A 22692-nucleotide genomic window follows, 5' to 3' on the forward strand; every position below is an offset into this window, starting at 1 on the left:
ATTTAGGGTTGAAATTATGAGAAAATTCAAAGAAAAGCGATTGGAAATGACAACGAAATAAAGAATAAAGTTCGAGAACTTAGAAATTGAATGGAAAAGCAAGGGATTAGGTGACTTACAGTGTGATTCAGGCAGAAAAAATATTGTATTCGTGGTTGTCGGAGGAAAATGAGTGCAATGAACGAAGCAAAATAGAGGTTATGGTTTTCAGAAGGGACGGTCAGAAAGATTGCAGCAGTGAGCTTCGAGAAAACAACGATGAAGGTTTTAGATAGAAAAGATTTGAGTAAGAGAGAGAAAGTGGAGATATGGAAGTAGAGAGACAGAAGATAAGATAAGGGTTTTTGGGAAAGGGAAAAGGTGCCAAAATGAAATAATGATTCAAATTTTTTGAGATTCAGGAGGTGGTGTGCATTAGGAATAAAGAAACACTTGACATTGAATCGACGTGAGTTAAGCCAGTAGGAGTGTGCCACGTCATCATGGTAGTTGAGTTGTCAGACCTAAGGTTTGATAAATTAAGATGTTTGAAGTTCTTTGTTCTTAAGTCGATGAGTCATGATCTTGGTCGGAGTTGTTTGTTGTTGTGTCATTTATTCTGACATGTTATGATACCGGACAATGTAGTTCTTATGTAACGCCCTCAAAAAAGTACAAGACAACCATTCACAAATTGACATAAACATAGGGGAAATATCATCTCTTCATTCATCAGAGTTTCCTTTACAAAAGATATTACATGCATTACATTTTCATAAACATTAATCTTGAAACTATAGCATGTAACTCTAACTTCTAAACAACAAAAATAAGTGCCCAAAAGGCTTACATTTTCCAAGTTAACACTTGGTTACAACAAAAGAAGACTTCTAACTCTTTACATATAAAGCTTTTGGCTTTAAATTTTACATTTAACACCAAACAAAATATGTAAAATGGAGTCTTCAACCCCTAAACCTCCCAAGCTATGTCCTTGGAGGTGGCATGCCCTCTGTACCTAAAAAATTGTGTCCCAAGTAGGGTGAGCCAAAGCCTGTAGACATCCCATTTTTGACTGACCTTAAGATTCAGACGTCATCGATTAAGTGCTCGGTGATGGTCCATGTTGTGCTCGTTTAGAGGTTTCGGAGTTTCGGTTGAGAGCCTTACCTCCGGGCCTCTAAACTCTTTTGTGCTTCGGCTCGGTTTCTGGACCGAACTTTGTTTCTCTTCCCCGGAGGGATGGAGTGGTCTTGTAGACCATCTCTCTGTGGTCGTAGACTACTTTTCATGGTCGTAGGCCACTTTTCCCGTTTGGAGACTAGTTTTCGATTTTTGGAGCCTTTGGTCGCGCACCTTGTCTCGGGATCGCTTAACATTCTCCGTTTGGCATGGTTTTTGAACCACACCTTGTTGCCTCTGCCTAGAGGAACACTGTGGTTCGGGAGATCACTTTTGTGGTTGCATACCACTTTTGATGCTCGTCAGCTAGTTTTCGGGGCTTTTGGCAGCGTGTTTCGCCTCCCGATTTCTCGTCTTGCATCCGCTTTGGTTTGTTTTTGGTACAAACCTTGTTTTCCTTGTTTGGAAGGTGGTACAAGGGTGGGAGACCAGCATTTCTCCTTGGAGACCACTTTCCTTTTTCCAGCTAGTTTTCTTGTCAGATAACTAGCTTTCTTGGTCTTTGGACCATCGTTTCTGGTCGGCCACCACACCACCACCCTGCATTTAGTGTGTTGACCTCTCCCACTTATGGCCGACCAGTTTTTGCTCTGGTTGACCACCTAAAGTGGTTGGCCGACCACTTTAAACTAGCAGGCCGACCACTTCAAGTGGTGCTTAGCTTCTCCTAGAAGCTTTGCCTTTCCTCTTCTATAAGAGGGAAGCTCCTCCTCCCTCCTCTAGGTTCAAAAAAATCTGAGGGAAGATGATAGATATAGTGTTGTATCTATATTGCCTTGTTTGCTTTATTTTTGTGCCTTAAAGTGTAGATTTGTCTTACTTTAACACACAAACACACACTCAAACACTATCCTTTTGCTACTGAGGTGCTTAGGGGCTGATTTTGGTGTTCTTGGATTGCCTTGAGCTTGAAAAACCTACTGGAGTTGCAGTTATAAAGAAGGTCTTCAAGGGTGAGCTTTTGACATTTAAATTCCCCTTTCTTGCTTAAACTTTTAGCCTATCTTGCATGCTGTTTTAAGCTCAACTTATAACTGATAAAAGTTCTATTTTTGCATGCTTTTGATTTTGGTTTAAGATCACTTTTGTGTTTGGGGTTGTTTACCCCCTCTCAGGCCTTGTTTGGCCTTGTTTTTTAGCCTCTTTTGTGAGCTTCGGGACCACCTTATATTGACTTTCTCACCACTGAAATCCAGAGGAATTTCAGTGGTGGGGATGGTGTTTTAAGGTCCTAAAAAGGAGAGGGTCATCCCCTCTCCTTATGTCTTCTTTACATGCCTTAATATACCTCATATTTGAGCACCTTTGTTAAGTGTATGTTCACCATGTCTTAACATGTATTTATGGTTATTTTGCTGAGGCATACCACTGTTTTGGCATGGTTTGATCACTCCATGCATGGTTAATACACTTGTAGTGTAAATCACACACACTAGCTTTGTATGCTTCATGGAGTAGCATGTATTTCTAGCCTATGTTGTGTCCATTTGAGCATGTTCTTGGGCTTTTTTTATCATGTCATACCTCTGTTTAGGTTTGGTTTGGTTAGCCTTTGCATGCTCCATGCACTTGTAGTGCATTTCCGTGAAATAGCTTAACATGCATCATGTTGTGACATGTCATTCTAGCATGCTTTTGGCTTAACTTCATGAAGTTTTTGTTCATGTTTTAACATGCTTTAGCTCTGATTTTGGTTGTTTCGGTCATGCATGACTTGCTTTGTATAGCTATAGTTCAATCTAGCTTGTTAGCTTTGTACACCAAGTCCACTAGCATGCTCTACTTGGCTTATTTGAATGATTTGGCATCACTTGTTATGTGATTTCAGCCCATGTTTCATGGCCATGTACTTGCATTTATCACTCATTCAATGCGTTGGAGGGTTTCCCCCTTTATGTCTTAATATGAACCATTGCGTATGCCTTCATGCCTTTGCTTGCGAGCCACCATTTCAGTGTTTATTTGGGGTTATTTTGCCATGATATAACTCTGATTTTTATTGCTTAAGTCATTCCATGCTTGGTCTTAATAGACGTAGTGTAATTTGACTTATTTTCCTTGTATGAATCATGCCTTATGCCCTTCATGCTAGCATGTTTTGGCTTCCTTCCATGCATATTTTAGACTCATTCTAACGTGTACTAGGACTCTTTTGGGTTGCCTTTGTCACATGCTTCATGTTTTGTATACTTGTAGTACAAGTGCTCTTGCTTGCTCCAAGCTTTGAGCACCATTGCATGCTTCATTTGTGTTGTGTACATGATTTGGCATCATCTAACATGACATTTCAGAGCTTATAGCATGCTTATGTTCCCTTCGTTCACTCTTTAAGTGTCTTTGAGTGTTGTGCTTTGTTGCCTGGCTTATGCCTTAGCTTGTATGCTTGCATGCCTAGGTATTTGAGCCCTTATCTCAGCATGTTTAGGTCTTTGTTTTGACCTCCTTGAGCTTTGTCCATGGTTGGTTCATGCATATTTGCCATGTATTACATGCTTCCTTTGTAGTCCTCTTTGCTGGTCTTAAGCTTTAGAGACCATTGCATGCCATACTTGTGTTGTTTGAATGATTTAGCATCATTCATTGTCTAATTTCAGTACATTTAGTGTTGCTACATTTCCATGCTTTTTACTCTTTAAGTGTTCTTGAGAGTTGCACCTTAGTGCCTTAGTTGGTGAGCCAATTGGCATGCATGTTTGTATATGTCTTCGGTGCCTTCATTTTAGCATTATGGCCACTGTTCTGGCATGATTGAGGTCTGTCCATTTCAGTTTAAGTTCATTGAGTATGTGGTTTGCATGTTTGGTGCATTACACATCGTTGCCCTTGTTGCATTGCATTGTGCATGCACGCATTACATTGTGTTAAGAACCCTCATGATTGTCTTGCATTGAGTATGCCATCTAGTTCTTAGCATTTAGCATTGTGTATGCCATGTTATGCCATGCATCGTGTATGCTAGGTTGCTAGTTGCATTGAGTATGCCATGTAGTTCATTCGCATTGTGTATGCAATGCTTGCTTGCATTGTGTTTGGAATAGGTGTTAGTCCAAACACGGGAAAAGAGAGACGTTTCATACTTATAGTGATGAAACGTGCTTTAATTCCCAGTCGCCGACGCTCTTGATCATACATGATAGAGTTTTAGGCTTTATGTGTTTACTTGTGCATTCATTTTCATATTGAATTGTGCAACTTCGCCTCTCGGCCATCATGCATTGAAATGCGCGATTGGTGGCCCGAAGGTCGAGAACCTACACTCCCTTGAGTGCATGACATGATATAGAGAGTGGTTGTGCACACATATCTTGCAAATACATTGCCAAGCCCTTTCTTGCTCTCTGTTGCAGCAAATTGCAGTTCAGCAGCAACAACTAGCCGGCCAGCCAGAAAAACTAGCTGGCCGACCACTTTTCTAGTTTTTCAACAACCAAAAGTGGTCAGCCACCCTCCCACAAGACTCCTAAGGTGAAGTTTCAGCTTCTGGAGCTTGGTGCAAGTTTCCGAGAACAAATGAAAACAGAGGCAAATCGGGGCATCGCATTGGATTTCCGAACGAGGCGACTGAGCATGCATCCAGTCTTCTCCCTTCGAGAACCTCCTGATTTACTGCTTTCCTTAGCTTCCATGCTTAGATAGCTAGTTTATGCTTTAGTTTGTACTTTAATTAGTTAATGCGTTAGCTATTCAATTCGTTTTGTAATAATTAGTTAACTAGGATTAGTTAATTAATTTGTTGTGTAATAATTAGTTTAATTAGCTTAGATTAGCTAATTAGCTTCTTCTTTGGTCCCTCCCTTGAGAGGGTGTATCATTGTAATAAGCGTGCGTGTGTGTGATGCGTGTGTGTGATGCATGTCTTCCAATCCCCATTTCTTTCTCCTTTTTACTTAACCGCTTACGATGATTAGTTTTAGGGCACGTTTCATTTAACATACCTTATGCTTGCATGTTTGCATCCATTCATCTGTATTGCATGCACCGGGCTCGGCACGTCATGCTAACTGCATTGTAATTCAATTCCAATTTGAATACATGTACCAAGTTGCATTTCACATAACATTCTAGAATAGTCGAGCCTATCTTAATTGCATTCTCGCATGTGTTGCATTAGCCATCTTAACATGAACTAGGATCATGCATGATTTCTAACTAGTTCCTTGTTTTGTCTCGGAGTACATTGTGAGTGTTCACGCTTTAGCATACCGCATGTGTGTTAATGTTGCCATGAAAGCATGCTTGCCATGAGGCTAATTGCTTATTTACTATAACTGCCTGAATGCCAGTGGGTGAAGGTTGGATTACTTGAATTAGAACAATTCATCGAAATTCGCATTTTAGCCTACTTACGAGTAGCAAACTTCAAACCATTTTCCAAACAAATGGATATGCGATGCATCGTTCCAAATTAGGCGATCTAGTCTATAATTGTTTGTTGTGCGCATCACGTAGTAAGACTAGCTAATTAATCGGAATAAGAGTACATGTGTTTTCAAAAAAGATATCATGCTTAGTATAGGCCGATCTTTAATCAGACAAGCGAGGGTGCTCATTAAATGACCTTCCCCAATCGTACCCAAGTTCCCGAGCCGAGGCAACGTTGATGACGGACACGTGGCCTTAGGCACGAGTCAGGGTTTCTTAAATTCTCCAAAAATAAAATATTTAAGTGGCGACTCTGTATCTGGCAAAGCAGTCCATGTTTGGCACTTCTTTATAAAAATCAGTTTTCCAAAACGATATGTCGGATTTGGACTCTTTGGTGATTTATTGGTCTCACATTGCACATTGTGAGATTAGATTCAGAACCGTGACATTTGAGTCCGAACTGTGGTAAGCCCACACGAACGAAACGGGATTCTCCCGGGGAGTTCGGGGCGCGTCCACAAAGCCCAGTAGAGATATGCTAAACTGTATATGAGAATTAATTAAAACATTAGCATCCGATAAATGTTTAACACTTGAAAACCAACTTACACCTTTTTCATAACCAATCAACATTGACATCCACACTTCCATTCACTTACATTTATCGAAATCAATTCATGGACATAGGTCATCATCATCTAAATAATTCAAAATAAGACTATAACTCATTTATCAATACTTTAATCATAAACATTTATTCATACACTTCCATTTCTTGCCATTTTACGGAACTACGTCCGAGGGAACCGGCACCCAAATATATATATAAGATTTCAGAACTTTTACCTTGGACACTCCGGCCAACTTAATTATCAATGGAGTCCATCCCCTATCTCCTTCCAAACAATGGAGTATATCCCATATCTCCTCCCAAACAACGATACATATACAATGTATTTAAACACGTTGTCATATACAATGACCAATTAAATCACATATTCAATGTTTTAATCCAACTGTCATATTCAATGACATAATCCAATTGATTAGTTTCAATTCACCTAATCATCATGCAATTTCTACAACAATCATGGCTATCCTCTACCAATAGCCCAAAGCAAATATTTATAAACAGATAAATAAATCTATCAACAAATAATTTATCAACTTTTCTCATAGGTCAGTGATTTATTAATCCAACTACACCATTTAATCACATTTTCCTTCAATTCCATATTTTCCAAGTCAATCTCGTTATTTATACAAAATAACTTATTTAATTCACTTTAGGAAAAATCTCATCATTTATCAAATATTATACCTAAGACCAAATTTCATTAATTCTTCTCAAGTCATAACATGTTCAAGACCTCTCATGCCCATAGGGAAACCAAATAGAAAACCTCTCTTTTATATATATAGAAACCAACCAAAAATTCACCAAAAACCTTCACAAATCACACAATTTATACGAGATGACAATATCTATGTTAAAACCCATATAGGAGAGTAGAATATCCCTACCTCAAGCTTAAAAGAGGAAAAAGGAAGAAAAATCCAAAAGTTGACAGAGGAGAAACGACATTTTGCTCTGATCAAAATGAAGCCCTCAACAAGCTCTACAATGTATCTCTAAGGAGCAAGGTGAGAAGATCACTCTATGTGAGTAGATCTAGAGATTTAAGTGAAAAAGTTGAGTTTTAGAGAGAGAAGAGAGAGAAATCACGGTTTAAGAGGAAAAATGGAAGGAAAATCATGAGAGAAAAAATGGTTTGGGCCTATTTATAGTAGCGAAGAAAAGCCCTGAGGTCAAATAAAATAATAGGTCCAAAAACCCCCTTAGATAGGGCCCATTCGGAGCTCAAAAATCTGAAAAAAAAAACACACAGGGGTAGACCCTTAGACAGGAGGGGGTCGACCCTATCTTCCAGCAACTAACACATAGACATAAGAGGGTTGACCCTTTTCCAGTCTAGTATTTACCCTATCTTTTAGCAACTAACACACAGACATAAGAGGGTCGACCCTCTCCCAGTCTGGTGTCTACCCTAGCTTCCAACAACATTTCTAGAACTTCACCAACAGGTAAGGATCGACCCTTAGGAAGGCTGGTGTCGACCCTAGAATGGAATTTCTAAGTCTCCAAGAAACTTTTGACAAGAATAAGTGCGAACAACCAAACTCAACAAGTTTAAATCGGATTGTACTCCTCCAAAACCAACCCATAACAACACCAAAAATTCCCAAAATAGAATAAAGGGTTCAAATACACTTACCAAACGCTTTAAAGGACACAAGGGCTACATCTTATCACCTCAGGGTTGCCGACATAATAGGACCGAGAGGCCAGTTTGTGGGGGCATAATTTTAGAGTTATCGACGAGGATTGGTTGTTAGTCGAGGTGTCATGTGGATAGTAATGTTTGGCCAAGGTGTGTTGTGATCACACCGGATTCCGAGATATTCGGAGAAAGATTTGAGTCCTAGATGAAGATAGATTCCTTGTTGGATAAAAAAGGACTCTTTTAAGGGAGTTAATCCCAATCAAACAAGGATAGATGAGTCTTGATTAAGTATTATTCCTATTGGGAATAAGAGTGCTAGTGGAGTTTGACTCTTAAGATGAGGAGGGCATATATTATTATATAAAGAGAGGCACCCCGTGGGTAAAATGTACATTTTTACTTGAGAATTGTTATTCTGTTAGATTATCTTGTGAGATATCCTTATTAACAAGATCATCGGAGTGCCCTCCCAATTGGTAGCAACCAATTTAGGTATTTTGTTCATTGTTGCAGGTTGTGAACTTCATGTAGTGCATGTACTCTTCTACTTTATTCCCGGAATTTGGGAGTTAGATTCTAGTTAGTTGTGTAATCAGATTTTAACACACAAACTAAGGCAATGGAACTAAAAATCAAGGAAATAAAATGGAATCTATATCTCTTTTCAAAGAAAAGAGCAAAATAATACTCAAATCTATGTAACAAAGTGTAGTGAAAATAGATTACCTTGAAACGATCTTTGCTTTCGTCAACGACGGATGCAGAGGGTGGCTAAGGGGGCCATAGCCCTTGCATCCTGCATCTATTTTGAAATCCTTAATTAGCTTAATTATGATTGTTCTTTAGATTTGTAATTTGTATACAATTGGCCCTCCAAAGTCTATTTGTTTATATATGCTCTGTGGAAGTGCCAATTTGGTTGAAGCCTTTAGCTAGGGTCATGCTATAATATACACTATAATATGTAAGTTACCATTTATTTTAATGTTAGTTACAATGATTACGGTATTTAGTTATGAGTCATTATGGTTAAGAACTAGCAAATTATTAAATAAAAATTAATTATATTTCATTTATGACGTTAGATTATGCCTCAAAATGATATTCATTACAACTCATTGTGGTGACTTTGGTTAAGACCAAAATGGGTTTTAGTTTTGACTTTAATTTGTGTTAATTACGATTGAGGTGTAGTTTGAGAATATACTATTTTAGTAACTTTTTAATTTTTAAGAAAAGATATATATAAAAGTAGAAATGTGATATAATTCAAATAAAAAAAATAAAAAAATAAGTATGCTATTCTAGTAGGTTGCCAAATAAACCCTCAATGTGATTATAATCAATGTGAAAACTATACTTGTATGTTATTATGTTTTGATCATATATTTTGTACAATGTCTAAAAGAATTTTAGTAAAAATTTTCAGCCAATAGACATGTACAAAAATAAAATAAAATAAAATAAAGACTATAGAAATGAAAATTTTAATACAACATTGTTCAAAACTTTTGTAATAATGTGATTAAATAAATTTTGCAGTTAAGTTTTTATTATGTATAATTTGGCCCACTTTTAATAGGATTTTTGCGTCCATCACCGGCTTTCATCATCGGGGTGCTTTTCGAAGAGCACTCAGGTATAGGTATTAAGCGTAGTAAAAAACCGAGGAGTGGTGATTTAGAGTATTAAATTTGAAGTTCTAAAAATATTATTAAGGCATCGTTTGAGAAGTAAGATTTGAGGCTTTTTTGATTATTTTAGTCACAAAAAATAAAATAAGCTATTTTAGTCACAACAAACAAAACATCACATCCAACCCATAATTATAACACTCTTCTCTCACAAAAAAAGTCAAAAAAAGCCAAAAAGTCAAAAAGTCCTTCCCAAACCAAACTTTTTAGCCCAGGTTAAAATAGCTAAAAAAGTCAAAAAGCCAAAAAACCAACCCACTTCCCAAACCAAGCCTAATGAGGTGGTAACGTAAAGAAAAAAAAAAAAAAATAAAACAAAAGTCAAACTATCACATTAGTGGTGGGATCCACATGATGCCATTAGTGGTGCTAAATTAGTGGTATGAAGCATTTTTCAAAAATCGAGTGTCTGGACACAGTTCAGTCCACTAGAGCCAAGTTTTTTTTTTTTTAAAGTGAACTTTAAGGTTCTGTTTGAAAGAGTTTTGAAATTGTGATTTCAACTCTTAATTTATATATGGTGTTTGGTTTTGACTTTTAAAAATTAATTTCACACTTATTTTTTAAAACTCGATCGATGGCAAAAAAATTTGAACTAACCGGTCGTCCGGTCGGTTGACTGGAACAGTACAATTTTATTTTGTTTTATTTTTATTTTTTATTTTTTTTGCAATTGACACATCACTACAGGAAAACATAGCAAATAACACGGAGTTTTAGCGACGCCGCGCCCCCCGTCGCGAAAAACAGTTTTTTGCGACGGTAACTGCACCTGTCGCAAATACTAGACTTTAGCGACGGTACTGACCCGTCGGTAATGAAACCAAGCGGAGGGGTCGGAAATGCGGAAGTATTAGCGACGGTAAATAAAACCGTCGCAAAAAACCTGTTTTTTGAGACGGCATATATCATTTGCGACGGAAATTTGCCGTCGCAAAAAAGGATTAATTCAAACGGCGCCGTTTTGCCTTCTATTTGCGACGGTGTACATCATACCGTCGCAAAAAGTCCAAAATAAAAACCCTTCTTCTTCCCGTTGGCTGCCGCGCGATGCTCCTCCCCAAATCCCTAACTTCACCCCCAAATTCCCCAAACGGCCTACGAGGAAGACAGCGGTGGTGAGGCGGCAACGGCTCCGGCGACAAGAGTGGTGCTCCGGCGACGACTCTCTCTCCCTCTGCGTATGTTCTCTCTCTCTCTCTCTCTCTCTCTCGGTCTGTGTATATATATATATATAAATCTGTCTATATATATATATATGGAATGTATATAAATCTATATATATATATATATAAATCTGAAATCTGTCTATAACTGTTTAGCTATTTTTATTTTTTTAAACCATAAATCTGTATATAATATATATATATGGAATGTATATATGGAATGTATATAACTGTTTAGCTATTTTTATAACTTGATATATAAATCTGTTTAGCTATTTTTATTTTTTTAAACCATAACTTATTATTATTATTTTTTGGTGGTAATTTTATGAAAAGAAATTTGAGATTGGCGGGCTTTGTTGGTCTGTGATTCAAAAACCAGGGTAGGAAATGTATATGAGGCTGTTGGACTCGTGTGCCTAAAAATTAGGGCTTTTTTTGTGCAGTGATTAAATCACTAAATTTCAACCATAACTTATTATTATTATTTTTATTTTTTTAATTAAAACAGTGATTAGGGAAATGTATATGAGGCTGTTGGACTTGTAATTAGGGAAATGTATTAGGGAAATGTATACATGAAAAATGTATTAGGGAAACAGTAATTAATTTCAACCATATACATTAGGGAAATGTATATGAGGCTGTTGGACTTGTGTGCCTAAAAATTAGGGCTTTTTTTAAACCATAACTTATTATTATTATTATTTTAATTAAAACAGTGATTAAATCACTAAATTTCAACTCCATTGAACTAATAACTATCAAGTTACCTATTTTAGTTTTCGTAGTTTTGGCTCAGTAAATGCAGTTAGTAGTTTCAGCTAGTCAAACATTAAAAATATATTATTTTTGTTATTTTTTAGTTACTTGTGTTGAGTTTACGAACTTAAGAACGAAATAAATTAAACTAATACTTTAATTGTTTAAATCGTCTCAAATTATATTGGTGTTTAAGAAGATTCAATTACAAATAACCATGAGACAAACTCAATTATAAAGTTTTAATAATAATATAAACTCAATTATAAAGTCATGAAGTCATGAAGTTATAAGAGAAAATAAAAAAAATACAAAAAAAAAAAAAAAAACAGGATTTTAACCCTTATAATAAAATAAATCTTAAATTTTTAATTTAATTAATTTAAACCTTAAATAGGAATTTTAGACATTTCGTTAATTTGCCAAATAGGATGTCGAGTGAATATTTATGTGCAGGTATTATATTTAGAGTTACTTTGGTGAGATATTCTTGTGGATGTGTACAGATGATGGATAAGAGTTGGATTGATTTGCCAAATAGGATGTCGAGTGAATACATTAATGGGATTGATGAATTCCTTGTGTTTGCCTACACCAATAGGGTTGAAGGTTCGATGATCAGTTGTCCGTGTAGGAAGTGTGAGAATCGATACTATTTTGTACGAGATGGTGTACGGGAGCATCTGATTTTGAATGGTTTTTTTAAAAAATACAAACATTGGATTAATCATGGGGAATCTTACATATCTCTGCATAGTAATCGAGAGAATGAAACATTAGCTAATTTAGACATTGGAGATGATATGATTGGAATGATACAAGGGGCTATGGGAAATCCACATGCCGGTACAAGTGTTGAGGGTGATGAACCACAGGGGCCTGATCCCCGTGCATTTGAACCCCAGCTCTGTCCAAATGCAGAGACTGCAAAGTATTTCAAACTTCTTCAAGATGCACAAAGTGAATTGTATCCGGGTTGTCAGAAGTTCACATCTTTGTCATTCATTGTTCGACTTCTACATTTGAAGGTGCTTAATCAGTTGACGGACAAGTCTGTTGACATGTTGCTTGAGTTATTGAATGAGGCGTTTCCGTTGGGTGTGAAACTCCCGGACTCATATTATAAAGCTCAAAAGGTCACAACAGATTTGGGCTTCACGTATGAGACGTGGGATGCATGTCCCAACAGTTGCATGTTGTTTCGAAACGAGGACGCCAATCTTGATAAATGTGTCATATGCAACAGTTCTAGATGGAAATCAAATGGTGATGGTGGTTCAAATGGTCCTAACACAGGTGGCAAACAAGTAGCTGCAAAACAGATGAGGTATTTTCCTTTAAAGTCAAGGTTGCAGAGGTTGTTTATGTCATCCAAGACGGCCAAGTTAATGAGATGGCACGCAGAGGAACGAACTGATGATGGTGTCTTCAGGCATCCTGCTGACTCCCTTGCATGGAAAGATTTTGACCGTCGGAATATTGACTTTAGTAATGATTGCCGAAGTGTAAGGCTTGGCTTAGCATCTGATGGTTTTAACCCATTCAGGACGATGAACATAGTTCATAGCACTTGGCCTGTTGTGCTCATTCCATACAACTTGCCGCCATGGATGTGCATGAAGCAACCATTTCTAATTTTATATGTGCTTATTGACGGCCCGAAAGGACCTGGTGACAAGATTGATGTTTATATGCAACCGTTGATTGAGGAGTTGAAAGAACTATGGAATGAGGGTGTGTCAACATTTGATGCATCAACAAATCAAATGTTTCAAATGCATGCAGCTTTACTGTGGACAATTAGTGATTTTCCTGCATACGCAAACTTGTCAGGATGGAGCACTAAAGGAGAATATGCATGTCCTTGTTGCAATAAGGAAACTACATCGTGTTGGTTGAAGCATAGTAGGAAACAATCATACTTGGGTTATCGCAGATTTTTACCTACTGGCCATAAATTCCGGAAGGATAAAGTATCATTTGATGGTAGTCGGGAAGTCAGACTCAAACCAAAATTGTTGTCTGGAACTGAGATGTTGCTACAATTAGAATCTGAGGGTATTTTAACCCAATACAATAGGGATGACCTTAAGGAGAGGCATAGGAGACAGGTAGAGAAGGAGAAAGCTGGACATCGCACCCATAGTTGGAAGAAAAAGAGTATCTTTTATGAATTGCCATATTGGGAGCACAATCTAATAAGACACAACCTCGATGTGATGCATATAGAGAAGAATGTTTGTGACAATGTGTTGTGGACAATATTAGGGGTTGCAGGAAAATCGAAGGATGGTGTTAATGCTCGGCGTGATTTACAAGATATGAATATTAGAAAACCCCTACATTTGCAGTTAAGAGGGTCAAATAAAGCCTATTTACCACCAGCACAATTCACGATGACCAAGGATGAGAAAGATTTGTTCTTGAAAGTGTTGAAGGAAGTAAGAGTTCCCGACGGGTATTCATCCAATATATCACGTCGTGTGCGCTTACATGATAGAAGCATTGGGGGTCTTAAGAGCCACGATAGTCATATTCTGATGCAACAACTTATTCCATTGGCTATTCGCAGATCGTTACCGAAGAATGTAATTGAACCCTTGATTGAATTGAGCAATTTCTTTAGACAATTGTGTTCGAAAGTGAATCGTGCGACGGATTTGCAATATATTAAAGATCGTATCGCTGTAACACTTTGTCATCTAGAGAAAATATTTCCTCCGAGTTTTTTTGATATAATGGAGCACTTGCCTATACATCTAGCTGATGAAGCGTTATTGGGTGGAGCGATTCAGTTTCGATGGATGTATCCAATTGAGAGGTATCTTCTTACTTTGAAGCAATACGTGCGTAATAGAGCTCGTCCTGAAGGATCAATTGCTAAAGGATATCTTATGGAAGAATGCATGAATTTTTGTGCACAATATCTCAGTGATGTGGAAACCAAATCTAGTCGACCCGTGAGGAACTATAGTGGTGCTGATAATTTGGGTCATGCTACTGGTGAAAACACCAGCTTTTATCTTGATAATACTTCTTGGGTACAAGCTCATCGGTACATCTTATGCAATACAAGCGCGGTTCAACCATTCATAAAGTAGGTTAAGTCACTCACTCAATATTTTATTATGTTTTATTGAATTTTCAACTAAAATTTTTGTATGGCTAAAATTTCAATCTACACAGCAAACACCTTGAAGTACTTAAGCTCAAAATGCCTCGTGTCGACGATCATCAACTTCGGCGTGAACATTTTGAAACTTTTCACATTTGGTTCAAGGAACATGTATGTATTTAACTCTATAGATTCTAGTTACTTAAGTCGATCTACATTTTAAATTTTACATTTCGTGTTAAATAGGTCCAAACTTTGCGAAGGACTACTGATGTCATACTTTCTGAAGAGATTATTCTATTGGCAAATGGTCCTCATAACCTGGCAAGGAGGTTCAACGGGTATATACTGAATGGGTTTCGGTATCGAGTAAAGGCCATGGATGATCGTCGAGCCACACAAAATTGTGGTGTAGCTTTGAAGGCAGATACCATAAGTTATGCTAGTCGAAAAGACAAGAATCCTCGTCTGGGGTCTGTGTACTATTATGGACAATTGACAGATATTGTTGAGATTCGATATTCCAATGAGAAGAAACATGTGTTGTTTAAGTGTGATTGGATTGACAACATTCACGGAAAGAAAGAAGATGTCTTCAATTTCACGTTGGTGAACTTCAATCATTTGTTGTACCGAGATGATCGAATTACCAATGAACCTTTCATCTTGGCGTCCCAAGCAGAGCAAGTTTGGTATGTTGCAGACCCGTTACAACCAGACTGGCAAGTCGTGGTGAAGATGTCTCAAAGAGGTTTATTTGATATGAGTTCAACTGATCCACAAATCGAGCCATACATGAGCCAACAATTGGAAGAAAATATAATGCTTCGTGATGAAGAAGTTGGTTGGGTAAGGGAAGCCGCAGAAGGGGAAACAGTTGATGTTCAAATAGGCTGATATGTAATCAACATTAGTAATTCAATTAAGGCCAAGGTTGTAGTTAATCATCAATTTCTTAATTTACTTTGTCTTTGTAATTGTATTAGTTCAAATCATGTCATATTATAGTTGATGACAAACCATTGTCTATGTTTCTAATGTCAATTAATGTTATATTGCTTGAAGATTATTATGGGAAGGAAGAGGAAGCCTGATCATCCCCGGCGCATGATGTCTGATGTGCTACATAACAGGACATCAGTAGCACCACCATTAGAGGAGGCATCACATCGGCCAGCATCGGAGGGGCCATTAGTGCCACCACCATCTGAGGGGCCATTACCACCATATCGACCACCATCAGTGGCACCACAGCAGCTACCATGTACTCGGCCTCCACGCCTACCATCGGTGCGTCCACCATCAATGGCACCACAGCAGCTATCATCATCAGCTTATGAGCCATCCGCAGGTATTTAAATTTGCTTTGATTTGCTTGAAAATTATTTACACATACATTTATTTATGCTCATTATATATAACTTGTTTATTCTCATTGTATTTTGCAGACCCTTCGACTTCTTCACAGCCCACATCAGGTTTATTTGATATGATTTGTATTCACATTATTTAAATTTGCATTTGGTTGTTACCATTGCATATTGTTTATTATTATTGTATATCGCAGGTCATGTTAGTTCTTCATCAACCTCGACTAGGCGTGGTAGAGGATGTGCCAAGGGCATTAAAGAGTGGGGTACTGGTAAAAAGCTGCACATACAATTTGATGGAAATTACTGCCCAATAGGGGATAACGTGGCCAAGTTAACTACTCAACTTGGCATTATTGTCCGGAATGGTAACATTGTTCCTCTTACTTTTGTTGACTGGAACAGTGTGCCTGATGATATTGTTGATGCTATCTGGAAGGATGTGAAGGTAAAAGTATATTTTTGTCCACAAATTCGAATTCCAAATTTGTGTTATACTTAGCCTTAAACTTTGTGTTTTATAGGACAATTTGAATATATGTCCAGAGGAGTACAAGCCAATCTGCATGAAAAACTGCAACAGCATATGGAAGGATCACAAGAACAAGCTTAAGGCTAAGTATTTCAAGCCTAGAAGCTCTGATCCTAATCTGAAGGATGATGTTCCTATGAACGTTGTGCCAAGCCAGTGGGAACAACTTGTAGAGTATTGGCGTACTTCCGATGCTGAGGTATACAATTACGTTATATTTATGATATGTAAACATACAAATCATATTTACATACTTACATTTGTTGAACTTGTTATAGAAAATTGCAAGTAGGAACGCTAAAAATCGGCGAGCTCACGGCATAGCTCATACCACAGGGCGTACTACTTTCTCTCAGATACGGCATGAGGTTTACATTTTATTGTTTTATTTTTCTATATAAATAAACATTGTATATTTGCAAATTATTTGGATTCTAATTTTCATATTTCTAAAAAAAAATTTAGATGACCAGTAAGGGGGAGTCTACTGATAAGATGAATGTTTGGCTTATGACACGTAGAGTAGATGACCCAGAGGTTATCCAGACCTTGGTAGTTTCCAAACACCTTTGATTGTATTTAAAGTTTATTTTTTGTGTGTCAACCATCTTAATTTCGCGTATACTTGTGTGTCTTATTCAATACAGGATGAGTTTAATCGTCAACTCTCTATGCTACCTGAGGATGGTCGGACTTTGGAGGCTAGGAATGCCATTTTCCATGAGTTGATAGGTCATGACAGACATGGATATTGTCGCACATACAGGAGAATCGTGCCTCGGAGAGTGGTGTATAAGGATGGTGCTGGGCCATCACAGTCAACACCCCATCCATCGACTATTGATCAGATCACGCAGCAGGTTCGTGCTGAGCTAAGGGATGAGTTGAGGGAGGAGCTGCGAGCAGAGTTCTCTACACATTTGCAGCAGATGAGAGCTGAGATGATGGCCCTTGTGTCACAGGGGGCGAGTGTGGATCCCAACAGACAGGTTCCATATAAACATCACAACTGTTTGATAGTTCAATTTTCACTCAAGATTATGTATGAAATTCGAATATGATTAACACATTATGTATTAAATAGGTTCCTGATGCATCGAGTGGCCACCGGGCATTTAGGGAATCTGCAGAAGACGAGAATCCATATACACCACCACCAGAAGATCAGGTATAAAATTTATCTTTGCATTCTAAGCTAAAATGCATCTTTGCGTTCTTTACTTGAATTCGAGGCGTTAACGCCCCAAAATCACCAAACGGCGTCGGTTTAGCACGAAACTTGGCACACACGACCGCCTAGGCACGAGAGACTTGTGGGAGAAGACGGGGCTCGAATCGGGTTCCCGGTTTGGGAGTTAGAGCCGGATTTCACTTTAGGCAAACTATTTCCTTAAGAAACTTGAATTCGAGGCGTTAACGCCCCAAAATCACCAAACGGCGTCGGTTTAGCACGAAACTTGGCACACACGACCGCCTAGGCACGAGAGACTTGTGGGAGAAGACGGGGTTCGAATCGGGTTCCCGGTTTGGGAGTTAGAGTCGGATTTCACTTTAGGCAAATTACTTCCTTAAGAAACTTGAATTCGAGGAGTTAACGCCCCAAAATCACCAAACGGCGTCGGTTTAGCACGAAACTTGGCACACACGACCGCCTAGGCACGAGAGACTTGTGGGAGAAGACGGGGCTCGAATCGGGTTCCCGGTTTGGGAGTTAGAGCCGGATTTCACTTTAGGCAAACTACTTCCTTAAGAAACTTGAATTCGAGGCGTTAACGCCCCAAAATCACCAAACGGCGTCGGTTTAGCACGAAACTTGGCACACACGACCGCCTAGGCACGAGAGACTTGTGGGAGAAGACGGGGCTCGAATCGGGTTCCCGGTTTGGGAGTTAGAGCCGGATTTCACTTTAGGCAAATTACTTCCTTAAGAAACTTGAATTCGAGGAGTTAACGCCCCAAAATCACCATACGGCGTCGGTTTAGCACGAAACTTGGCACACACGACCGCCTAGGCACGAGAGACTTGTGGGAGAAGACGGGGCTCGAATCGGGTTCCCGGTTTGGGAGTTAGAGTCGGATTTCACTTTAGGCAAACTACTTCTTTAAGAAACTTGAATTCGAGGCGTTAACGCCCCAAAATCACCAAACGGCGTCGGTTTAGCACGAAACTTGGCACACACGACCGCCTAGGTACGAGAGACTTGTGGGAGAAGACGGGGCTCGAATCGGGTTCCCGGTTTGGGAGTTAGAGCCGGATTTCGGTCCAGTCAAAATTATTTACTAAACTATCTTTCTAATTATATAGTAGTCAATTTTTTTTTATATTTTTCTATAATTAAAATATTAACACATTATATGGTTTTTAATTATTTTTATCTTGTTTTTTTCAGATATTTCCTGAGTAGCAGTTGGCTTTTTCTGGAATGCGGGCGTATCAAGATTATGACTAATTTTTGTTTTTGTAACCCACGAACGAATGAAGACGAAAACTTTTGATTTTGATTATGATTTATGTTATTTAAATTTGGGAGCAACATTATGTATCTATTATGCGACGTTATGTAGTGGCATAATTTTTATTGTTATGAATTTTTATTTATGTATTGCTATGAATGGAACAATATTATTAATTTTCATTATTTGTCAATTTTTGTTTATGTACGTATTTATATTATTCTGTAATTTTTCAATTTTTTATACTTATTTTTTATCTAATACAGGTTATTTTAATTTTTTTAATAATTTATCCGCAGGGTTTTTTTTTTTTTTTTAATTTTTTGAGACGGGAGAAGAACCCGTCGCAAAAACCATTAATAGGCTTTTTGCGACGGTACCAACACAGTCGCAAAAGCTGTCTTGTTGAATGTACAGGACACCTTTAGCGACGGTAAATCGTGCCGTCGCCAATACTTATAAGATGCCAGAGCCTTTAACGACGGTAATATTCCCGTCTCAAAAACTCACTTTTAGCGACGGTAATTACGTGCCGTCGCGAAAAGTGATTTTTTCCCCCATTATTTGCGACGGGAAAAAAGCCGTCGCAAAAAACACACTTACCGTCGCAGAAACTAATGGCGACGGTACATACCGTCGCAAAAGGTCTTTTGCAACCCCATCTGTCGCGACCCCCCCTTACCGTCGCAAAAAGACACATTACCGTCGCAAAAGGAATTAGCGACGGCTTCCGGGAGCATTTGCGACGGCCGGTTACCGTCGCAAAAAACAAATTTTTTTGTAGTGCATGTTAATTTTTATATATTTAACAAAAAAATTTTTTTGAATTTTTTATGAGCCTTAATAGAATTTTGAGTTGTGTATTTAGTTATGAATTGTAAATTTTTGTATCAAATATCATATGTTACATCAAAAATTTCTCACTCAATTCAAAACTATTTTCAAAACTCATTCACCAAATAAATTTTTCACACTCAAATCATAATTCCAAAACTCACAAACTCAAAATATAACTCTATTCTTAAATTATATTTAGAAAACTCTATCTAACGCAATCTAAGTCTTTTTTATTAACTTTTTATATTATTGCAGATTAAATAGACATAAATTGGTTCAAATTTTTAAAAAATAAATAAATATTTTTATTTTTATACGTGTCCAAACAGATTGAACAAAGCTAGTATTTTATGGGGGTGTTTAGTGAATATTTTGATCCGTCTAAATCGGTCGAATTGAACTGATTTATCACATTTTGGACATATGTGTGATGATGAGCGGACAGTTATGGATTGATTTTTTTTCAATCAGCCTAGTTTTGGACAGATGACGAATTTGGTGTTCGTTTGACAGCAACCAAATTGCCAAACCGCGAACACTCCTAATAATTTGTAAAATTTTTGTATTTTTAATTTGTGTAGATATTCTGTTTGTGTTTTCAATTGAAAAGAAGTTTAGATATTCTATTATGTTTTCAATTTATTTTCAATTCAGAAATTCTTTTATCAAGTGACAAGTGTTGGTTTTTGATATTTTTTATGTGGAAAATATAAGGTTTAATTTTGTCATTTAAAAAAAAATTAAATCAAATAGTTTTTGAATAAAAAAACAATAATGAAATAATTTTGATAATACATAATTTTCTTATATATATTTATTATTGGTATTTGATAATTTTCTTGATAATTTTTTAATTATATTAAGTTGAATTGTTATTCAAAAAAAATATTGACAAGTTATTATATTATATTTAAAAATTATAAAAATTTAAACCGTTAAACTAATTTGTATTCATCCCTCAAAATACTTAAACTGCATCTGCCAATTTAATTGATGGATACGAATTAATTTTTTTAATCTACTAATTCAGCAGACAAATAACAAATTAAAGATTTTTCGATTTTAACCAAACCGTGAACGGCTAGTATTTTATATTCAACCTTAATGCGAACATCCTTATGAATTGAACCGGGTGAGCCAATAACCGGTCAAATAGCGTGACTGAATCGGCCCTATTTTTCACTCAACCCCATAGTCGGCGTTGAAACACGAGCCTTCCTTTCCTTCGCTTTTTCTCTCTACACGTAATACAAACCTAGGCTGCTGTTCTCTCTCTCTCTCTGCCTCAGAATCCCTTTCATTTGGGAGCGAGCGAAACCAAAGATAGCACCACAAAACCCTAACCCTAACCCTAGAACATGGCGTATCAACCACGAGCTTCGAATCACAACGAAGACGACAAAGACAACAATCGTCGACTATACAATCCCTACCAAGATCTCCAAGTCCCGATTCAGACCCTCTATAAGCTCCCAACCTCACCGGAGTTTCTCTTCCAGGAAGAGGCCATCGCTCAGCGCCGATCTTGGGGCGAAAACCTCACATACTACACCGGAATCGGATACCTAGGAGGAGCCGTCACCGGCGCCGGAAAAGGTATCGTCGAGGGCGTAAAATCGTCGGAGGCCGGCGATACGATGAAGCTCCGAGTCAATCGGATCTTGAACGCTTCGGGTCACACGGGTCGGAAGTTCGGGAACCGGGCTGGGGTTATAGGGTTGATGTACGCAGGGTTGGAGAGCGGGATGGTCGCGATTAGGGATACGGACGATGTGGTGAACAGCGTGGTGGCGGGTCTGGGCACAGGGGCGCTTTACAAGGCGGCGTCGGGGCCGAGGTCGGCGGCGGTGGCTGGCGCGATTGGCGGCGTGGTGGTTGGGCTGGCGGTGACTGGGAAGCAACTATTGAAGAGACACGTGCCGATCTGATAGAGGCCTATTTTATGGTTTGTAGCGCTCTCTCTCTCTCTCTCTCTCTCTATGCTTAAATTTTTATTGTTCCAAAAATTTTGATCTTTTTAAGAGTTTTGGTCTGTTATTATGCCATTATACGGAGGACATAGAGGAGGATTGTTACTCCAATGCGTACCATCTATATCTATATGTAACGTACTTTGTCAAAGATGTGGCGGTGGTGATGATGAATAATTTGAATGGTATTTGACAGGCAAATTGTGTTATACATGCCTTTTAGATAGATTGATTTCTGTTGAGGTTTGTTTGAAATTCCTCATTGTTGTGTTATGTGTCTTCCAATTATGTATTGAGTTTTGTTTTGTATCTTGTTTGGAACTCATGATTTAGTACCATCTATTGTGCTGTTATTTTGTGCATGTTCTTTGTATCAGAAAAATTATGTGCTTTAAAGGTGATAGTGCTAGTCTGGTATGATCTTGTTGGTCCTTCCTTGGAAACGCTTTGTCTAGCATGTCAAGTGTGTATACCCAATAAATATTCAAGTGTGTATACCCAATAAATATTTTGTAGAATAAGTACCCCCCCCTCTCTACCTGTGGTGTGGAAAGTATGCCGCTTTGAGTTGCTAATGAATTATGTAAATTGTCTCCTTGGGCACCACAATCTTGGAAGAGTCCATAATTACTTCAATGCTAACATGGAAACAATATCTTCCTCACCTTGCTTTAGTTGTTTCCTATAAATGATGTTTGTTTCTTTTCCTTTTCTGTTTTCTCCCTAGTTTTATTTTTTTTGTAGTGGAGCTCTAAAATAGGTTTTTAGGATTGATTTCAATAAAGAACTTGTTTTTGGAGCCAGTTCACAATAATCTTAGGATTTTGTTTGTGGCTTTGAGTAGGCAAGGAGTTTATGGGGTTTTGTGTATGAGAGTGTTGGATGGAGATAATTTTTGTCTTAGAATATTGTTGGATCCTTGCCAAACTTCTTGATGGTTGGTTGCTTGTAGATATCGTCAAGTATTAGGTACTTCAGTAA

General features: G+C 37.9%; 3 protein-coding genes across 3 annotated transcripts; all 3 read left to right on the plus strand.

The window, feature by feature from the left end:
* Positions 1 to 14041: 14041 nt before the first annotated feature.
* Positions 14042 to 15501, plus strand: LOC145823389 (uncharacterized). Its single transcript, XM_082922933.1, has 3 exons — positions 14042 to 14530; positions 14620 to 14719; positions 14795 to 15501. Exons 1-3 carry the CDS (start codon positions 14172 to 14174, stop codon positions 15443 to 15445), a joined length of 1110 nt encoding a protein of 369 aa, XP_082779059.1. The 5' UTR covers positions 14042 to 14171; the 3' UTR covers positions 15446 to 15501.
* On the plus strand, positions 15501 to 17744 carry LOC145823388 (uncharacterized). Its single transcript, XM_082922932.1, has 8 exons — positions 15501 to 15899; positions 15997 to 16026; positions 16116 to 16366; positions 16443 to 16649; positions 16729 to 16818; positions 16916 to 17002; positions 17098 to 17439; positions 17535 to 17744. The coding sequence occupies exons 1-8, from the start codon at positions 15596 to 15598 to the stop codon at positions 17622 to 17624; spliced, it is 1401 nt and encodes a 466-aa protein (XP_082779058.1). The 5' UTR covers positions 15501 to 15595; the 3' UTR covers positions 17625 to 17744.
* Positions 17745 to 20869: 3125 nt separating this feature from the next.
* Positions 20870 to 21937, plus strand: LOC114296940 (mitochondrial import inner membrane translocase subunit TIM23-2). The gene has a single exon (XM_028241269.2). It carries the CDS (start codon positions 21100 to 21102, stop codon positions 21667 to 21669), a length of 570 nt encoding a protein of 189 aa, XP_028097070.1. The 5' UTR covers positions 20870 to 21099; the 3' UTR covers positions 21670 to 21937.
* Positions 21938 to 22692: the final 755 nt, after the last annotated feature.

Source organism: Camellia sinensis, chromosome 4, assembly GCF_055761805.1.
Source record: "Camellia sinensis isolate YWXY chromosome 4, ASM5576180v1, whole genome shotgun sequence".
NCBI classification, from domain to species: domain Eukaryota; kingdom Viridiplantae; phylum Streptophyta; class Magnoliopsida; order Ericales; family Theaceae; genus Camellia; species Camellia sinensis.

Coding starts and splice junctions, on each gene's coding strand:
- LOC145823389 (XM_082922933.1), top strand. CDS start 14,172: ATGGAGCACTTGCCTATACATCTAGCTGATGAAGCGTTATTGGGTGGA. Junction 14,531..14,619: donor GCGGTTCAACCATTCATAAA/GTAGGTTAAGTC, acceptor CAATCTACACAG/CAAACACCTTGAAGTACTTA. Junction 14,720..14,794: donor ACATTTGGTTCAAGGAACAT/GTATGTATTTAA, acceptor CGTGTTAAATAG/GTCCAAACTTTGCGAAGGAC.
- LOC145823388 (XM_082922932.1), top strand. CDS start 15,596: ATGTTATATTGCTTGAAGATTATTATGGGAAGGAAGAGGAAGCCTGAT. Junction 16,027..16,115: donor TTCTTCACAGCCCACATCAG/GTTTATTTGATA, acceptor TGTATATCGCAG/GTCATGTTAGTTCTTCATCA. Junction 16,650..16,728: donor GGCGTACTTCCGATGCTGAG/GTATACAATTAC, acceptor AACTTGTTATAG/AAAATTGCAAGTAGGAACGC.
- LOC114296940 (XM_028241269.2), top strand. CDS start 21,100: ATGGCGTATCAACCACGAGCTTCGAATCACAACGAAGACGACAAAGAC.